Below are 19,907 nucleotides of genomic sequence, written 5' to 3'. Positions count from 1 at the left end.
CTCTAAGAAACAAGACATGAACAAAAAATAGCACTTAAACCAACCGGGCCTCTTTAAACAAAGCCCTGGCTCTCTAAAGTAGACAGGCTCAAATTAGGAAATGGACTCTTTAAACAAGACCCAAATGAAAAAGAATATATTTGAGGTAGATGTGGACTATTTAAACTATTTAAACTCAACCATATTAGCTTGACATCAGAGGTGATTTCTTGGAACCAGACCCTTTAAAGAAATACACTTGCTCCACCAACTGGTTAAGCAACAAGTTTTTAAAATGGAAAAAAAAGTTGGAGAAAAAAAAAAGAAAACATGAACCCACAGGGAGAACATGCAAACTCAAACCAAAACATGGTGAGAATAGTTACCACTCTACTGAGCAGTCCCAGCATAGTTAGATGTAGATGGCCTCCCCTGTTGATCTTTACCACAGTTCCTCTTTGGAAACTTTTGGAAACAATAAATTCTGCCTGGTCTTCCTCTGGAAAGGCCAGAATGGGAAACAACACGTCACACATAAATATATATGCTGACGAAGGCCCTGTTTACATGACAACAAAAACGAGTGTAACCACAAAACATGCTTTACTATTATAGTGGAGACAGCCTCCGATTCGTCGTCTGTCCATACGAGTGTCAGGTACTCTCCATTTTGTTCAGGTTATAGCGTATTGTTCTCTGCACACGTGTGTGTGGTTTCTTTACAGGGGAAAAGAAAATATATATATATACTGCTCCCATGGGCCGGCATACTAACTACATCAGTGCCAGTGTGTCTGCCGCTGCAGTCTAAACACAACTTTTCTTTTAACAGTCAAGGTGTTGTCACTGGAAACATTGTTGTGTAAACAAGGGCCTGAATTGTCATCAAGGATGAATGAAACCAAAAGAGCCACCTATTCTAACCAAATTTAAATACTTGTCACCAAATGTCATCTCGGTCTATTTCTGCTTCCCTGAACATCCAGTAGACTGGAGCTATTTGTTCTAACTAATTCAGCAGCAGCATGACAGTGGTTCCTTTGCTTGGTTGGTTTGATACAATACACTTGGGTTCTACTCCAAAGAAAGGGCAAAATCCTGTGGATTTGTGAATTTGATTGTGGTTCAAAGAATCCAGGACATGTTGCCTACCCTTTAGCCTATCTTCGCTCTTTATCATCTTGAGTCGTCTGAACTCGGCGTGAGGTTAGTTTATGGTCAGTGGGAGTACAGCCAGTAAAAAGGTTCTGTGTTGAAAGAATGGGCCGTTTTGCTGGAGCTGTGTTGTTGCGGATTGTGGTGAGACAATGAAATACAATCCAGGAAGGTTAGTTTGAGCAACAAACCCACAAAGTTCAAAAACATTTCTCCATGAAAAGTTGTATCTCAACAGAATTCGCACAATGGCAGCTATTTTGTCAGTCATCGTGGCTGTTGAGTTAAAATGATTATTGTTTAATCCGGCCATCTCATGTAAAACCAATTGTTGTTGTTTTTTTTTTATTTTTTATTTCTGTGGTCATCTTGTGATGCAGCATATTTTGTTGCTCTCCTCTTGGTTTCGGGAGCTTTTTTTATACATATAATTTTTTAAGTATTTGTTTCCCTAAGTTTGTGTCCACCTTGTCTCTTTCTTGTCATTTTGCTTTGTATCATGTAAAATGTTATGTCTCTTGATTAGCTTGCAGGCTTTTATGGTCATTTTATTATTGATTGTGGTTGTTTTGGATCTTCTCATTTAAAGCAATCACCTAAGCTACCTTCGCTAATTACAGCTGTAAAAGATGAATAAATATGACGAGATGAGTGTCAGACTGAGCAAGACAGTTAAAGTGCAAGTTTTCATGGAGAACTTTGTTTTGATTGAAACATATCTTCAACTTTGCTTTTCTGGCTGAGTTGTGCTGTATTTACTTGTCCTTGGTTATCTTTCATTCATTCAGGTCATGAGTCTAGCCCAGATATAATAGCAGCTGGGACCACAGTGTTGGTTAATTCCCACTCTCATCTCATGCAGAGAAAAACAGTGAACGTTCTCTGAGCTCATCTGTCTCTATAATCTCATAATTTTGATTGATGCCACATTTATCTGTTTTTGGATCAATTCTTATGCTAGTCACTATATTTAGATAAACATGTTTTATTTTTTATTTTTTTAATTAATGTTAAGGCTATTTTAATTCCTGCTAGTTGGTCAAACTACTTGTCCATGTGATTTGTGATGCTCAGACAGTCTTATCAATGCTGTACACCCTTGTATCTACTGTATTTTTGCATTCTTAACAACATTTCACTTCTTTATTTATTATCTTAGAATACGTCCATAATAGTTCTTCTACTTCTTGTGTGACTAGATCGACAATAACAACAACTGCAGACTCCAGAGTTTCTCACCATTGTACATGTTTATACGATATTGTTTTCTGCATGCATGTACTAACTCCAAAAGATTTCAGTATTTCTGTCGTTTCTGAGTAAACAGAATTCATTTTCAAAATGTTGTGTGAACGCAAAACTTTTTTGAAACGAAAATGCAAAAACGATGCGTTTTCACTTGAAATGTTGTTTTAACGAGGCCCAAGTCAGCTTAAAGCTTTCTAAGGAATCCAAGTGTAGTTTGAAAAGTCTAGTCTATGTTTTTATAAGAGAATCAGTCTCTTGTTTCAGGTATCTGGATCTAGTCTATTTGTCCAGTTCTGGTATGAAAATAAATAACTTTTTAATTTTTTGTTTCTGTTCAAGATGTCCATTCTCATACCACACACCAGATATGGTTTTATCTGAATTGGGATTGGAAAAGAAATCAGTGTTATAAGACATCACTATGCGCTAAAAAGTGAAAACATTTTGAAAAAAAAAAAAACACGACTATTTGTGCTCGTGTGCGTGCGTACGTGTGTTTATGTGTGTGCGTGCAAACGTTCGCCCCGCCTCCGCGCGTCCCGTCCAATCAGAGCGCAGAACGGGAGCTCGGGGCCTCGCGACCAGCGGCTGCGGAGAGGAGACGGTGGGGGAGGGTCACGTGTGTACACAGTGGGCTCCCTCCGCAGCTCTCCAGCAGTAGTAAAGTCTGTAACGGTCGGCCCCTTTTCACTCCGAGCCTCGTCCGAAAAGTTCCTATAAGAGGACGTGTTTGACTCAAATCCACTTCTTTTCAGTCTTCATGACCGCGCGCTGAGCTGAAGAGGCTTTTTAATCCTTGTTTGTTTCTTTTTTTTTTTTTTTTTTTTTTGTTGCTCGTATGAAACGACTGAGAAATGCCAGTGGAAATGCTCCATCCAAACCCGATGCCTCCGTAGGTTTGTCACCGAGCCAAACCGATACGTCCGCGGTGAGTTGTCTTCTGCTTCTCTGTCATTTCCCTCCTGGCTAATGCGAAAAGTAGGTCTCTGGTTTTCACCTGGGGGAAAAAAAAAAAAGAAAAGAAAAGAAAGAAGAAGTGAGCAGGAGTGAGTCTGCCCCGCTGGAGGATGGCCAGAGGAGCGGTTGTAATTCTACCAACAATAGAAAAGGGCAGAATAATGCGAAAGTCCTGTCAGCTCTGCTTCTGCACGAAGTGTGACGAAACGAAATGAACCAAGATTATATGATGGGGTTTTTTGTTTCGTCCATCGTTTGGAGACGCCACAGTCTTTAACGAGATGTCCATGTTTGACAAACAACACCTGAAGATGTTTCTCACGTGATCAGCTTTTCCAAGTTAAAGTAGTTCAGTCACATTTTCTTTTTTTCTGCTTGTTGAATTGTTGTTTACACAGTGAACATCCTATTCTCTTCCTTTGGGACCTGTCACAGTCGGTTTGTTTAGCCAACCATAAGGCATCCATATCTCTTTAAACTCTACACCATAATTACTTTAATTATAATTTATATATTCATGATTGTACTTTGATGTTTTATACTTTTAGAATCTAAACAGTCATAATTCACTTTCTTTGTTTAATGTCATCCCCTGGCCTCCGCACATCTTCATTTTATTGTAGCCCGTAAGAGCTTCTGATCCCTAACTGAAAACAGATGCAAAGATATCGTTCATTTATTCAGAATCATGCACAGAGTGTTGTTTGTGAAGCTGCCGCAGTTTGTAAAACCATGCAGTGAACAGTGGCGTCAGTGGTGATGGATTTGATCTTTAAATCACACTGACTGGATGTTTCATTGTCAAGTGTCGCCACCACCCACCAAACTGAATGCTTCTTGAGATTTAGGCGTTGCACTTGTTGTCAGCTTCATCCATGTGACCGGAGGGGACATGGGCGTGTGTGCCTGGGGGGGGCTTAATGGCTGTAAGCCTGCTTTGTGTTGACCATTGAACTCTGACTCTGTTGATGCCTCCGACAGTTAACGTGTTGCCGGGAAGAAGGCGAGGAGGGCTGAGGAGACCGACTGTGACCTGTGTTTGACCAGCGTCTGTAACAATAGAGCGCAGCCGGAGGAAACACTGTCTCTCCTGACATTGTTTAAAACTGTCTATTCAACAGAGAGCCCTTCAAAGCAGCAGGGTTGTTCTCCTTTTTCGTTTGTTTGTATGTTTATCGTCTTTTTGACAAGACAACTACAGATCTGGTGATCTGTACTTCAAGAAATGCAAAGATTTCCCCCAAACTGAAATCATAATAACTTAAGGGAAAACATACTGAATTATTTGGAACCTTATTAAATTGCCTAGGAGATTAGTTGATTTAATATTGCAAATGTTGTGCAGCAGCATGAGCATACACCTGAAGTCAAATCCTCCATTAGAGTGCTTTGTTGATGGGCTGCTTAGCAGGAGGCGGAGAATTCCACTGAAAAATGACTGCATGAAGGGACTTCCTGAGATAAACCAAGTATTTTGTGGACAGTTACTTTGAATTATCTTACGATTACTTTGAATCAACATTGGAAAGTTTTGTGCGACATCTGTCATCATGCCACACTTCCTCTCTGACACTCCATACGGCCACAACATGCGTAAAAGTGAGTCATCTAATCGTATTTTCTTTCTGTAGTATTCCCCTTGCTGCTCCGCTGCACACTGCTGCAGACAAGAGCTCCGAATCATGTGACATCACGCAGCGCTTTCTGAGAAGAGCCTGTAAATTCCAGTAAGGATATATGAGGGGTGTGGGCCCAGTATGTCACACTACTCCCATCAGCCTGTGAGATCTGGTCTCAGTACGCTGAGACGTCAAGCACGTGGGCGTCCCTGTTACAAGATCACGCTTGGCGGGGCTGAAGCATGCTGAAGCAAGGGCCTCCTCCTCTGGGAGTATTTAACTTAACCACTTTTGACATGGAGTGGTGCAAAAAGTTCAGGCAAGGCTTAAGCAAGTCTACGGCTGCACTCGTCCGGGAGTCGTGTCCGAGAGGAAGCTGGGGAAGTTTTTTCAACTGAGGTTTTCCAGTATGGTTTCCGTATGCAATCCTGAGAAGATATGTGTATAAATACTCACTTAATTGACAGAAATCTAAAAATATTGATCTGATCATGAAGTGAGGTATGAATTGTGTCGCTCAGGCTTCTTTTTTCCCCCAAGGAAATTAGCCTGGAAGCAAAACAAAATCCAATAAGGACAAGCTATTTTACCTTTAAGTTGTTAATGCCTACTTTTAAGATCACAAACTCACCTCTACAGTCACGCTGTAATAACCACAGAGAGCAGTGCCTGTTGTTTTGCTAATGCTAGCAGCGTGTTCCTGACCTTCACTCGACCCCGACACAGTCTCATTCCAGCTGTAGTTTTGACAGACTCTAAAATGGACTTGGAAATGAAATGGTGCCTCATTAGCCTGAATTAAAGCAGACAGAGCTCATGCGGTGTGAGGCTTTCGCTTGCCTGGGAGTCAGGACGGGAGAGAAGGCATTTACTTTCACCTCGCATGTTTTTCCCTCAGCTGAGTGGAAAACTAAGAGATTTCATTATCACGGGCTGCTGGCAAAATGCGCAGAGCTAAAGTGCAATGACTTTCACCACGGCCGAGTAAACGTTGCCCAGAGTGAACTGCTGCAGTGAGTGAAGAGCGAGCTGTTCACAAGCATTATATGAGAGGCCTGATCTGACTTGTCTTGTCTGGGTCATCACTAATAGATGCAATTTCTTTTATTTCTGGCACTTTCCTGTCCAAATAGGTAAAGTTCTGGGCAATATTAAGGGAAGACTGGATATGTCTCATTTTAAGATTTTTTATTTTAAAAATTTTTTTAGTTGAACACTTATTAAGTAGTAGATAACATAAGGTTCTTAATGTTCCACAGAGAATGTTATCACTGCATATCTTACGTCTTGCATGAAATCGAAAGCATCAGCATTAGTCCATGGTTTAGTTTTGCCTTCAGTAAGTAAAGCTGTGAAGTTCCTGCTCCACTTGAAACAATGACACCTTTTTTTATTCCGAGTTATGAGTTGCCCCCGCAGCGATCGGAAGCTGCAGAGCGAGGCGGAGCAGTAATGAAAGGGTGGCAGAGACGTCTGCATACAGCAGGCGCTAATGAATGGGGACAGCCAGCCACCATGCAGCGAATGCCTCTTTAATAATCGCCACATTCTCTCCGAGTCATTTTCTCGTTAAGTGATGAGAGGTTGTTGGTGGAGTGCAGGCCGATGCGGACGTCAAAGGATGAACAGAACACGGCAAGTGGAGGATTACATAGTCAATAGAAGAGTACATTTGCTAATTATGTGCTTTAGTCAAGGTCTGTTTTAGTCAATGAGTCACCGAGCTGCTGCTGTAAGAGAGACATGGTTACAAGAGCGCTGACCGGTCCTCCTGCCGTAGTGAAGACAGGTTTTTGGTTTTTTTTTTATAGAGTAACTCTACACTTCCTCCTGATCCACTTCCAGTCCGGCTCTGAGCTCCAGCCCCCACTACAGTCTCATTAGAGCCGCTTGGAGTAGTATAGAGGAGGGACTGAGCCCTTGTGTGCGTATGTGTGTCTGAGGCTTAAGGCCAAAACAGCCCCTCTGTAGTGTTGTTACGTAAGTGAACGGAAGAATGTTTCCCCTTTACTGGCAAAGTTACTCATCCTCCTGAAAACAAAAATACTTCACTTTGTTCCCGGGTGTTCTCGGAGGAGAATTTTCCAGAAATTTCTTTTTAACCTTTATTGCAAAACGTACTCCCTCTGTGGAGGATCACCACTCGGCCAAACACGTGGACCAACAACAATCGTAGTATCACCGAGATAATGTAACTTTCTCCTTGACCAATCAAGTTTGAATTATTAATTTAAAACATTAACTATGCAAGGCATCATTATATAAGCGTTTGGATGATTTGCAGCTCATGTTCTTTTATTTCCCTTTGCCTTGCTCTGAACCCCAGCCCTCGGCTCGTTCCTCACTGACCCCTCACCAAAGCCTGCTTCACATTTCACTCTTTATAAAGCTACCCATCATCACATGCCCAGCCCCCAGTCAACTTGGCAGTAACTTGGAAAAGAAGACGAATGTGCTTTACTTAGAGCCAGAGCACCGAAGGCGCCTGTAGAGTGTTCGTCTTTATCTGGCTACTTGACCGAATGAAAAGTACAAGGGTGGCTCTGCACAGCCGGCAGTGTCCTCGCATGTGACTGCAATGGAGAGAAGAGAGGCAGCAAAAAAAAAAAAAAAAAAGCCTGCCAAGGTGTCAAACAAATGCAGTTTTGTATTCTTCCACCAGAACAAGGGCTTCATTTGCTCTGGCCAGCAAGGAGAAGTCGTGGGTTGTCGAGGCTGAGCTAGCACATGAAACATATTGTGAGGGGTTTGTATTCAGCCAGTCAGATGCAGTGAAGTAAAATTAACAGCGTTACCCAGGGCATAATAGCTCGAGTCGTGGCTGACGTTTTTTTTATGTCAAGGCCTCGCTCACTGCTGCTGCCAGCACAGAAATTCAAAACAGGGCTGGATACTGCTCATCAAGGAAAAGAAAACAAGACTGTTTCTATGTCAAAATACAGAACACACACAGACTCATACAGAAGAAAGACATAAGTACAGTGAAAGGACTCAAACCATTGAAATGTAAATTTCTGTTGAATCCTTATTTAATTCTTTATCGAGCAAATGACCATGTGTGGTAACATCCAAACTTCTTCCAAAACAACCATATGCAGTTGTTAGTTTACAGATCACAGTCATAGAATCCTAGTTTGTATATTGAAGTACAAGATGTTGATATATCATAAGGCCCCGTTTACACGACGTTTCAAGTGGAAATGAAAAACTTTTCTTGTGTTTTGGGTGTTCGTTTCACAACAACGGTGCTTGGAGCCACTGAATATGCAACTTTTTGAAAACGCTCTGACTCCGTCTCTGTGTTGGTGAGCAGGGAACTGCTGCTACTGCGCATGCACACAACAGCTTTAATAAATAGTTCTGCACATGCGCAAGTAGATGGACAATAACAACAATGGCAGCCTCTCTTGAGAAGTTACCCGTAATAGCAATCCAACTTGGTCATATGTCTATACGAATGTCCGTGTACTCGCTATCGTTAATGTCTGTAGCGTATTCTTCTCGGTGCGCATGATTGTGGGTTCATTACAAAAACAAATAACAGCGCCAACTTGGTGCATGGCATCATCATTTTCAGCGTTTCCGTCTTTTACGTGTAAACAGACAATGTTTTCTATACGTTGCCATGTAAACATGAAACATTTCTGAATTTCACTTGAAAGGTTGTGTAAATGGGGCCTGAGTCACACGAGTGTTGTGTATACAGTGATGTAAATGTATCTTCTCGGGGGCAGAGAGTAATTGTGTGACTTGTGCTTGCAGTCGACCTGTTGAGAGAGCGTGACCAGCGTCCGAGCCAGCAATGTGGATCTGCATGGTTTACAATGAGACGGACACCAGCGTGGACTTCCGGCTCTGCCAGGACTTCGGCCTCATCCTGTCGATCTTCTCCCTCATCTACCTCCTGGTGTGCTTCCCACTGGGCCTCTGCTACAACGTGCTGCTGGTCGTGGTGAACCTCTCCAACAAGGTGTCCATGACCATGCCCGACGTCTACTTCGTCAACATGGCCATCGCGGGCCTGGTGCTGAACCTGGTGGCACCCGTGGAGCTCCTCAGCTCCACCTTCACCCGCTGGCACGCTTGGGAATACAACAATGAGATCTACATCACGCTGCTCATCCTCTTCAACATCTCGTCCCTGGTCATCATGTATTCCACCACGCTGCTCAGTCTGGACTACTACATAGAGCGTGCGCTGCCCCGCACGTACATGTCCAGTGTGTACAACACCAAACATGTGTGCGGCTTCATCTGGGGCGGCGCGGTCCTGACCAGCTTCTCCTCGCTGCTCTTCTACGTGTGCAACCACATCTCTACTAAGATGGTAGAGTGCTCCAAAATGCAAAACAAGGAGGCGGCGGACGCCATCATGATGTTTATCGGCTACGTGGTTCCTGCTGTGGCGGTTCTCTATGCCTTCGTGCTAATTCTGCGCATTAGAAAGGAGTCCACGCCCCTGGACCAGGACTCTGCTCGCTTGGACCCGTCAATACACAGGCTGCTGCTGGCCTCGGTGTGTGTGCAGTTTGTGCTTTGGACACCGTACTACATGACCCTGTTGGTACACACCGTCGCCGGCGCACCGGGCTACATTAACAACTCGCATTACTTGCCTACCTATTACTTCTTGAGGTGCGTGTCGAAGCTGCTGGCTTTCTCCAGCAGCTTCGCGATGCCTCTGATGTACAGGCAGATGAACAAAAACTTCTCCAACAAGCTCCAGCGGCTGCTCAGGAGGCTACATTGCAGAGACCAGTCCTGCCCTCATGAACGCTCAACAGTGCAGCAAGTGGTGACGTGAGAGCTTCTCCTGAGAGATCACAAAACACCCCCACCCCTCTACTCTTTCCACCTCTCGGCCTAGCCAGCACTTATCCCCCCTACCCCACCCCGCAGAGCCAGTATCTGATCAGGATCCCCTCGCTGCTCTGGACTGTGTTAAGAGCGACATAGCTAACTGTGGAATTTCCTGTCACCTTCCAGAACTTGATCTGATCCCTCCTGCTCTGCAGTGGGAGGACAAACTGAGCGAAACCACTAAGTGCTGCTTTTTTGTCGCTAAGTAAAGCTCTCCACATGACACTTAGGCTTCTAGTTCAAGGGCAGTACATTTGGCACAATCTTCCAATTACTGCCCTGAGCAGTGTTTTCTTGGAGCTCCGCATAGACAATAACGACACAGCCTGTTAAGCGAGGGACTTTAAGCACCATGCCACTGCTGTAGTGGGTGTGGCTCCGTGTTGTGAACGCTCTGCAGACAGAGCGTGCATGCTCGGCTAATGCATGGCTGCCTCGGTCTCTCTCCACAGTCTGGGTGTGCTGCGAGGGGATGTATTTTTAAATCCTCTCTCCGAACACACACGCAGAACCCAATAAGCTATAAACTTTAATTGTTATGTGAAGCCAACAGAAAGTGTTTGGCAAATCGAAAACACACCACCATTAACCTCCAAAAACATGGTTTTGTTCTTCCAGTAAATATTGTTCACTTTTCTCAAAACTAGAAGCCTCAGTCACTTTAATGAGATGACATGTAGATGTATTGTGAATGATTCCTCATTATCTCTTTAAAACGGTGGTCTTTCACAGTGTGGGGCGGCAAGGGAAAGGTTGTTTTTCTTTTTTTTTGGTTTTTTTTTGCTTGATATTTCACATTAATTTGTGTTAAAGATTCACGATAAAGACATATTCGGTGGTTAAAACCTCAGATCTGAATTCATTGTAAGTGTAATCGAGACACAACTCTCCTTCCACACTTGGAAGAAAACCCCTGTGTTAAACCATCCTCACAATTTAAAGCCGTAGCACAGTAAGACTAGCCTCTTACACAAAACTGTAGCATTTTGCTTTACTGAGTACCAGAACTACCTGTAGCTAGGAGTAGGTGCTGGTATGAAGACGTGTTCTCAGATTATTCTATGAGGTGGATCCACTCGCATGCATGAAGAGATTATTGTCACGGTTCAAGCGCCACATCAGATACCTTTCTATTAAATGTCTACACATCCAGCTTCTCTTTGAAGTCACACACAGCTACATGAAACACTCTCGTTAAAGCTCGTATTCAGGGTTCAGACATAACCGGTTTACCTCTTGTGATCTCTGCTGAAATAACAAAACCTTTCAACCAGAAACGGTTCCAGTCAACTGGAGCGGCCCCGACATGTCAGGGCCACATTAAGTGAAAAATAGAATAATAATCTGTCATTAAACTGCGAAATATCGCGAATAAAGGAAATGTTATTGACATCTTGACATTGAGCCAAAGTAACACCATCCTCTTTGTGTGTGTGCTTTTTTTTTTTTTTTTACGCCACCATTGCTGGCAGCCTTTAGAATGGATTTTGTGAAGCTCCCGTTCTATTTGCTTGATACAGATCCTCACACGGGGTCGGAGGAGTCCACGCGGGGTCGTACAGAGGGCTCAGACGCAGCGGCATGTACATTCCCGAAATTGTAGGAGCGGTTGAGAGGTTTGCTGCAGTGGAAACATGCGGGGTCACTCCAAAGGCACTATTCCAAAAAAAAGTCACTTATCAAACAAACACCTGCAATCAGCGTGTTTGACACATGCCACTGTTGAAATGACGCATCGAATCGACGTGCATGATTTTTGGCGAAGCTGCTCTCCTGCCTGCCGCTCAGAAGAAAAAAGATCAGGCCTGAGGAAACGCCAAATAAAGACCTGATGTATCCCTGCAGTGGTTCAAAGGCCAGTGTATGGATCAACCTGTGAACATATGTGAGATGGGGGGGGCATTCACTTGAAGGAGTGCGACCTGTTTATATCCCAGATAAATGGCGGTTGTTTATATTTGGAGGCAATTTACCCTTTCTAATAAACAGCACCATCAGCAACTTGTAATATTCCCATGCGGGTGCTTTCACTGTAAAACCCGAAGGATCGCACTGACGGCAGTTTAATGCTTTTCATTCTTAAGATTATGAAACTCACGGTATTTGTTTCCAGACTCTTCACATGCGTGGGGATGTTTTGGTCTGAATCACTGTCCATCCAGTCATTTCCGCTGCGTAGCTCCGCCCCCGTTATGCCCATCTACGGGTCAATCGGCAGGAAAGGTCTTCAACCCGGTTCGTGCGCTTACATTCTGTGCCGCCCCGCAAATCTGCCGTTGGTAACTTGACATGGTTGATGATTGTCGGAGCTCTGTTCAAAGTCCCAATATTTGCTGATGGTTCAGGAGCAAAATGCCAGCCGAAGTTTAAACGATGAATGGTTTGAAGCAGGTTGAAGATGTGCTGTTTTAAGTGGACAAAGAAAGTTGTCGATTTAATGTCAATTTCCAACAACTTGCACAACATGATCATGAGCATTTGTCAGCAGTTGCATCTGTCCATGTTAAACCTAACGCTGGTCCGACTGACCACATTAAACCACTATCACCCCAAAAGTCACAAATCTGAGTTACAGGGTTTTGTGGAGAAAAACTTGTGCAAAATGTTCATGTAGATGTTTAAAGTCTGTGAACTCTCATTTTTTAGTCTCCATGAATCAGAAAGTGTGAGTAATTTGCTTCCATGTTTATGCATGCAAATTTAGAATACTTCCAACACACAGAATGTACCCATTCAATCAGATTCCAAGTGCAAACTTGTGCTTTATTTGCCAATTTAGTTGCAGCCCAGTCAGATGGGTGGGCTTAAGTGCTGAGATCACATCTCCAACCTCTGCCGGAATGTCACCTCCTCGGCTGCTGTTAAGCGACCTTGCTTAGAGACAAGACCCAAACAAACTCTGTGGCAGAGGTAATAATTATCACCCACCACATGGACTGACGGCACGATCTGCACAAGTGGAAAATGAAGCATGATCAAAGCTCAGAATCACGCCTCGCTCATGACGAACGCTGGAGTCTTGAGTGCGGTTTCTTATTTCAAAGGGGCTTCAAATCTCGCATCGGGCACGGAGAAATTAAAATCCCCGAGTTCACTTGATTGCCCAAACAGACAGAGTGTTAGAACACCCTCCCAAGTTCTCGCATGTCGAATGTATGCAGTTGCATTTTAGCTATTCGAACTTCACAACCTCAAAAGGTCCAGATGAGTCCGCTCTCAGTCGTGATGCTTCTTGAGTGTACAATACAGAATGTGTATATATTGTATGTAAGAGATTTACGGGAGGATACAATGCTCTTTCAAAGTCCAGTGTTATTTTCTGAGAGATATATTTAGATTCTGTAAGTAATCTGCTCCTCTGTCGGCTCGGACAAAGACTGATTAAACAATAAACTAACATGGAATGGACCCATCCTTCTTATCTCTGTGAAATCTGCTAATGCATATGTGGACATATGCTGAAACATCTGCGCTGCCGTCTGCTGCTGATTAACCGACGCCGGACAGTTTTGTTGCTGCAACAAGTGAAACATGACACTTTGCAGGGAGGACGGTCGACATGTACTACCCTCACTATTATTCATCGAATCTCCATTTGACTGGCAGCTTGCCAAAAGAACAACAAGGTACAGATAGATGTATTTCATGCACCGGGTCAGGTCAGCAGGAGCAGCGCAGGCTGTTCACTCCCTCCGAGCTGCAGTGACAGACGCTCAACCGCTCTGCAAACAGCAGATAGCTTGTGAAGGGCCTTTCAACTGCAGCACGCACAAATATCAGCATTCCACGCGTGCTGGGGATTGTTTTGCCTTCTGTGGGCCTGACAGCCAGACTGCTGCCATTCTCAATGAAAGAAGGAAAAAAAAAAAAAAGGAAAAAGAAATAGTGTTGTGTAGGCTGCATTCGGTAACAATGCTGCACAGGGAAAGTTGCACAGCTTGACTGGCCTGCTGGGGGGGAAAAAAACAACAAAAACAGCAGAGAGCAGCAACATTTCCTTGCTGGGGTTGTGCTGATCTGATGCTGGTCGAAATGGTGAACCAGCATGTTCTCAGTGCCACCGGCATACCGGCCCCGAAACAACAGTCTGTGTTGAAACTTTGGTATGCTGGTGGAGACGAACACGCTGGATCAGATTCACCAGAAAATCAGTTTGGCTAATTGTGCATTTATGAGTAACTTATAGGAACTGGGAGAGTTACCAGATGGGAAGATCTATTTTCCAAGTTTTCAGTTGTTACATATCGGATTCCAACAAGCAAGATGGCCGTTTCCAGCATTACTAGACACAAATAGAGTCGCCATCACACACATCAACTATGTGGAGGATGAAATAAAACTCAAGAGATAAGATTTGTTTTATGTCTGAAAATTTGCAGTACAGTCGTCACTTTGTTTTTTGCTGTTTTTCTCTCCTCACAAACATTTTAGGATATTTGGCTTTCCGGTGTTTCAGTAGAAGCATGCAGTGTTGATTTCCTCATTTCAACAATGTACTGAAACAAAAGCCAACAACTGTGGAGTTTATATCAAAACAAAGAATGTCAATGTCTTAATAACTTGTTATGTGTCCTTGAGCATTAATTACAGCTTGACACGCTCGTGCTGTTCACAAGTGGACTTACTGTCTCCAGGGACATTACATCCCACTATTCTTGGAGGGCTTCCTCAGGTCATCGGGGTTCCGGGGTACAGAGTCGTTTGAGTTGAAGAAATCATATTTGCATTCTTAAGTGGCACTTTCATGTTGTAATATCACTGTAGCATGAACCTTTAAAGTTTCCCATAAATTGCACCCAAAAGACAAATATCTCAAACTTTTGGGGAGTAGTGTACGATTAGCAATCGACCCTTCAATCCCAAGAGGCAGGTCACTACTCACCAAACCCACCACAGCACCCAACAACCCCCCACAACATGATGCCCCCCGTAACTACATATACAGAGGTACCAGCTCCACACTCCAGAGAGGAGCCACAGGGTGCAAGAAAACCCTGCAGCAGCCAAAGCTACTGACCCCAGCACAGGCCAGGCCCCAAACCACAGAGTATCATAAGTTACAAGTACAAAAATAAAATGAACATAACTTTGCGAGACATCAGATCTGCTTCCGGGAGATCCTGAAGTTTTCTTAATGTTTTTCCAGTGTGAGGGGTGACATTTCCCACCCCACAGTTACTCACGAATGAACCCTGAGAAGTGGGAAATACATCAGAATGACATCAAACTGGGAGAAATAAAGTAAGATTCTTTGGAGGGCCACCAGAACTTCATCTGACCTCACTCAACAGGAAGTCGTGTCCATAAGATAACGCCTTTCTTTAATATACCAACTGTATAAAAACTACTCAGATTTGATTAATTTACCAGCTCATTCTAAAAAAACACACACAAAAAAACAGCATTTATCTACATATGATTAAAGTTCCATATGGACCATACATAACTTCATCTGTTTGTTGGATATATAATTAATGACAATATTATTAATCATTTCTCTATGAATTATCATTGTTTGCTGGTTCTTGTCATGTAAACGCTCCCAATGAAATCAGTCGTTTGAAGCACTTGCCCTGGAGTACAAGTTGGGCAAGAGATTTGCAACAAGAACTGAACGATAAAGATGTAAAAATGTAAATTCCTGATTAGCTTTGCTTCATAAATCCGACCACGGTGAGGTAAGCTCAGCTGCTGTGTTCTTCAGAGGGGGTGGGGTGGGGGTGGTGGTGGTGGTGGTGGTGGTGGTGGTGGGGGGGGGGAGTGTTCACGGTGCCCGAGCTGTTTATCTTGGTGCACATTGTTGTGCGTGTTAATAACATGTTAGGAGTTGAAACACAGAGGCAAACATAACAGCCCCATCAGCAGCAGGGACGGATCTTAAATCATACTTGCTATACATCTGGAAATGATATGATAATTTCAGTGAATTAAACATGGTTGTCATGGTTGCAGTTTCCCCTCTGAGGAAGAACAGAAAAACAAAAAACAGATGAAGACATTAAACTATATACTGTATATTCAGGCCTTTTCTGAAATGCCAATGCAATGGCAATGGCACCATGAGTGAAGGAAAAGCTCTCAAGGTGTGCAGAAAACCACCCTGACACACACAAAAGCCTCTATTCCCCTGCAGCAGATTATCTCCATACTGTGTTTTAGCTTTTAACGCCACCCCAAGGTCATGCAATAAAAGTGAAGTTGGACGCATTGCAAATGAACCGTGCGCCAAGTTACAAATTTGCCCGTTGTTTTCGCCATGCCGCACAGTGTCAGAGTGTAACGGGAAAGCTCTTAACTCGACATGCATCTGCTTGAAAACGGCCTAATGCTGACGCCGCACGGTTTTTAATGTGCTACATTAGTCTTAATGTTGTTTTTCTCCTTCAGAGGTTCCAGCCAGACCAAAAGTATGAGGGTCAACTCGAGTCATGCATGCAGCATCAAACGGCGTCAGACCACCTATGAAGACAGAACATTTGGCTTGCGGCTTTAAATGTTTTACTTGGCTGTCAAACCACGTTTCACACACAGCCTTGGACCACCATTGTTCCCCTCTTAATATGGGTAAAATTGCAGCTGTATGATGTGAAGACAAGGAGAGCAGACAGGTTACACTATGTGAGAAAGATCCAGATCAGTCTGATGCCAGCGGATTTGGAGCAACACACACATTTCATACAAAAAGTCAGAATATGTGATCGCCCTGTGTCCATGCTCCCGTCACTACAACACTGCTGTGGTCCATGTCTGAGGTGGGAAATGCAGTCTTTGACTTTTATTGTAATGAATCCTCCAGAACAGAGAATAGAAAAAACAACTCGACCGTCCCCTCTCTCAACAAAACCTGTTCTGTGGGAGAAAGAGCAGAAAAGTATGAGAAAACAGCAACAATGATCTCTCAGCATCAGCTCCATGTCAAAGATGGCCCTGGAAGCAGAGTGGAGGAGCTGGACCGGGCAGGATGTTCCACTCTGGGTTTGTGGTCGAGGCTGTGGGAGATGCTGGATGGAGCCAGCAGCACATCAGACTGGTAAGTGGAGGCAGATGATGGCGCCGGACCCTCCCTCCTGGAGACCTCCTACTTTCACTCCTCCAACCGCAAGTAGTTCAACCCCACAAATTCCAATTAACAACAGCGAGTAGAATTATCACGTTCAGTAGCTGTCAGATGAGGAAGTGTTGCTATTTTAAACACGGTTTCTATAATAAAAATGCAGGTTTGATCAATGTCATTGCATTGATTTGGTTATTCTTCTAATGTGCCTTATGACACACCTGTTTACATATTTGCACTTGGATGATTCTCACTGTCACATCAGTCAATACTGCAATTCCTGTTAAACCAGTTCTGACGGTTACTACATTTCATAAGCACTATTCTCTTCATCTCCCCAATGTTGTTCACTGTTTATGCCAGTGGGCCACCCAGTGGATATGGACAGGAAGTGCACCCACCTTCACTACCTCCAGTTCAATATTGTGACTGGAAAAGTCTGACAAAGAGAGAAACTGAAGCTCCAAATGTGAATTCAATGTCATGGAGATCATGTGGAGGCCAAGAAAGAGAGGCCAGCCTGGAGGGATGCAGACTCTTCTCCATAACTGACTGCGGAAAGACGTGAAACAGAAATGGCTCGTGTGAATGTTTTTCTTGTAACACTTTTTGCTGTTTCTTCAAGTGGCTTCTATCATTATTCCCCAATCTCATGAGATTTCAGCCATGATTTGCAGACACACAATACTTTTTCTGGGGGCTGTAGTGGATTTGTAGTTTTCAAACAAGGCTCACTCATCCATCCTTTCACCCTTCTCAGTCCTGCTTAGTCTCCACAAAAGAAATCACTCTCTGTTTATTTAATCCAATCTGTACTGAATTTACTCTATAATCCGAAGGAATCCTCTAATCAATTTGTCTTTAGATAGAGTTAAGAGAAACCCGCCAAATGTGATATTTAACTCTGATAGATCAGAGAAGCAGTTTCTGCCTGTAACATGATTTTGATGTCTGCTCCCCACAAAAGAACAAAAGTCACTTCATTAATTAGATCCCATCTTACTCACTTGCTTGCCTCTTCTCTCCTGTCTTTAGTCTCCAGCACCTTTCCGCTAGACTGGTCACGACAGCCCTTCTTTCCCCTTATCTGTGTTAAGTCATGCAGACTGAATAAGGGAGATTTCAGGTAAGCACAAATCACAAATCTGCCTCGCTGTATGACTTCTCGGGCACTCTGGCCTCTTCTTCCCTCTTTTTAAATGGCTGCTTTAACCGTCTTCCACGAGCAAAATCCTCAAAAACTGCACTGTCAAAACCCTCAAACTAGTGCCAGCATGAATACCGGCTGCCGTACTGACCCGGTCCCGCTCCTCCAGCTTGCTACAGCTGCCCTCCTGCTTCATATTCCTAAAATTAACTTCTCCACGGCATGGAGCTCCCTGCAATCTGAAAATCACGTGACAAGAGTCGTCTATTTTCAAATCAAACCACATACACCACAGTTTTTGTCACTCATCTCTCTAAAGTGCTATAATTTTGAAGATTTTCATGCATCACGTGGATAGAAACATACGAACATGAGAGAAAATAAATAAACAAATAAATCATTTATGAGCAGACTTTGACTTTTCAATATGTATTTTGCAGGAGAGTAAATCTTTTTCTCGGATAAGGTAGACAGCTTGCAGATTGTTGGACCCTAAGTTGAGCTGCAGCAGAGCTAATGATTGTAAAGTTGTATTTGAGAAGCAGGTGGAGTACAGGTGGAGCTTTAGTGGGTGTCCTGATGCAGCCGAACGACTCGTTAGGGGGCCTAAAGGTCGGGTGCAGTCTTCGAACTTCCCCCTCATCTTCTCATTTCCTGTTCTGCTAGTAAATGTTTGCACATGTAAAACATTACAGAGCAAGCTTTATCTATTTACCAACAAACACTGCATTTAGAAATTGCTGTTGCTCTTCTCAGTATGAGTATTTATACTTTACTTCTGAGTCTAAGTCCAAGAAGTCACCATTCCCAAGTGGAAGCTATAGACCTAGACCCCAGTGTGACCGGCGCTGTGCTCACTTGTAGGTTCTCTGGAGCAGCTCATGGAACCTTTGAAGTGCTGGAATTGGTTGCACAGACCTGCCAAAGGCGCTCCAACCTATTTTTTCTTCCCATGTGTGTTTGCTTCCTCTATCTTCACGGATCTCATTAGATATCCCCCGCCCAAAATTTTTTTATTGTTCTGTGATGTTTATTCAGCTGGTCATTTGTGAATGAATCCTCCCTGCCCCAATCATTGTGGGCTTGGCTTTACAGATTCCTTAGACAAGATTAGATTCTGTTTTTTGTGCGTTCGATCGACTGCAAAATGAGTGTGTTGGATTTGTTTGTGGGAGGGATAGGTAAATCAACAGTAATATTGCACATGATGTAATTTTACGGCTATGCTTTATCATAATGTCTGCTCAGTATTAATACTGTACATGTAGGTGTACTGCAGCAGATGGTGTTTGTATGTCTGTGATTATTGCAGGCATCTGTAGTTAATCCACTGAAGCTATCAGAAAAACAGCACACGAGCCAAGACCACATCAAATAGGTCTCCATAGTTGCAGTTTGGACACATAAATTAGTCCAAATTGTGTTAATGTTTCACCTTACCCAGGAGCAAAGGGCCTGCTCTGTGTCTGCCATATTGAGAGTGAGAGCTCAGAGATTTGGACGCTTCCGCTCAACGTATTGGCAACAACATAAAATGCGGAAATTCTGTTATCTTTAGAAATCAGACTAATGGAAAATCATGCTCATGAACAGCGTGTTTACATGGCCCTTGAGTCTAATAGCTGGAGAACCCAGGTGAACAAATACAGCCAAAAAATGCAAGCGCTTTCTGTAACGACTCAGGCAGGTTACAGCAACTCCTCTCTGCAGCATTTTGTTTTTATTTTTTTATTTTTTTTCAAGTCACTTAACTTCCTGTATCTGCAAACAGATGTTCTCCAAACCTCCAGAATCGCAAAAAAAAAGGAGGCAGAGTCTCTGGTGAAGCATGGTGACAAACCATGACTGACAGACGCTTTGCTGTCTCGCCCGCCCTCCTCTCATCTCC

General features: G+C 43.5%; 1 protein-coding gene across 1 annotated transcript; it reads left to right on the top strand.

Annotated features, from left to right (window-relative positions):
- Positions 1–2,982: 2,982 nt before the first annotated feature.
- gpr146 (G protein-coupled receptor 146) lies at positions 2,983–13,220 on the top strand. Its single transcript, XM_080487710.1, has 2 exons — positions 2,983–3,310; positions 8,721–13,220. The coding sequence occupies exon 2, from the start codon at positions 8,761–8,763 to the stop codon at positions 9,760–9,762; it is 1,002 nt and encodes a 333-aa protein (XP_080343836.1). The 5' UTR covers positions 2,983–3,310; positions 8,721–8,760; the 3' UTR covers positions 9,763–13,220.
- The last annotated feature ends 6,687 nt before the right edge of the window (positions 13,221–19,907 follow it).

The sequence above is a fragment of the Lipophrys pholis genome (genome assembly GCF_963383615.2).
Source record: "Lipophrys pholis genome assembly, chromosome: 19".
In the NCBI taxonomy this organism is placed as follows: domain Eukaryota; kingdom Metazoa; phylum Chordata; class Actinopteri; order Blenniiformes; family Blenniidae; genus Lipophrys; species Lipophrys pholis.
This window is presented reverse-complemented; position numbering and strand designations above follow the sequence as displayed.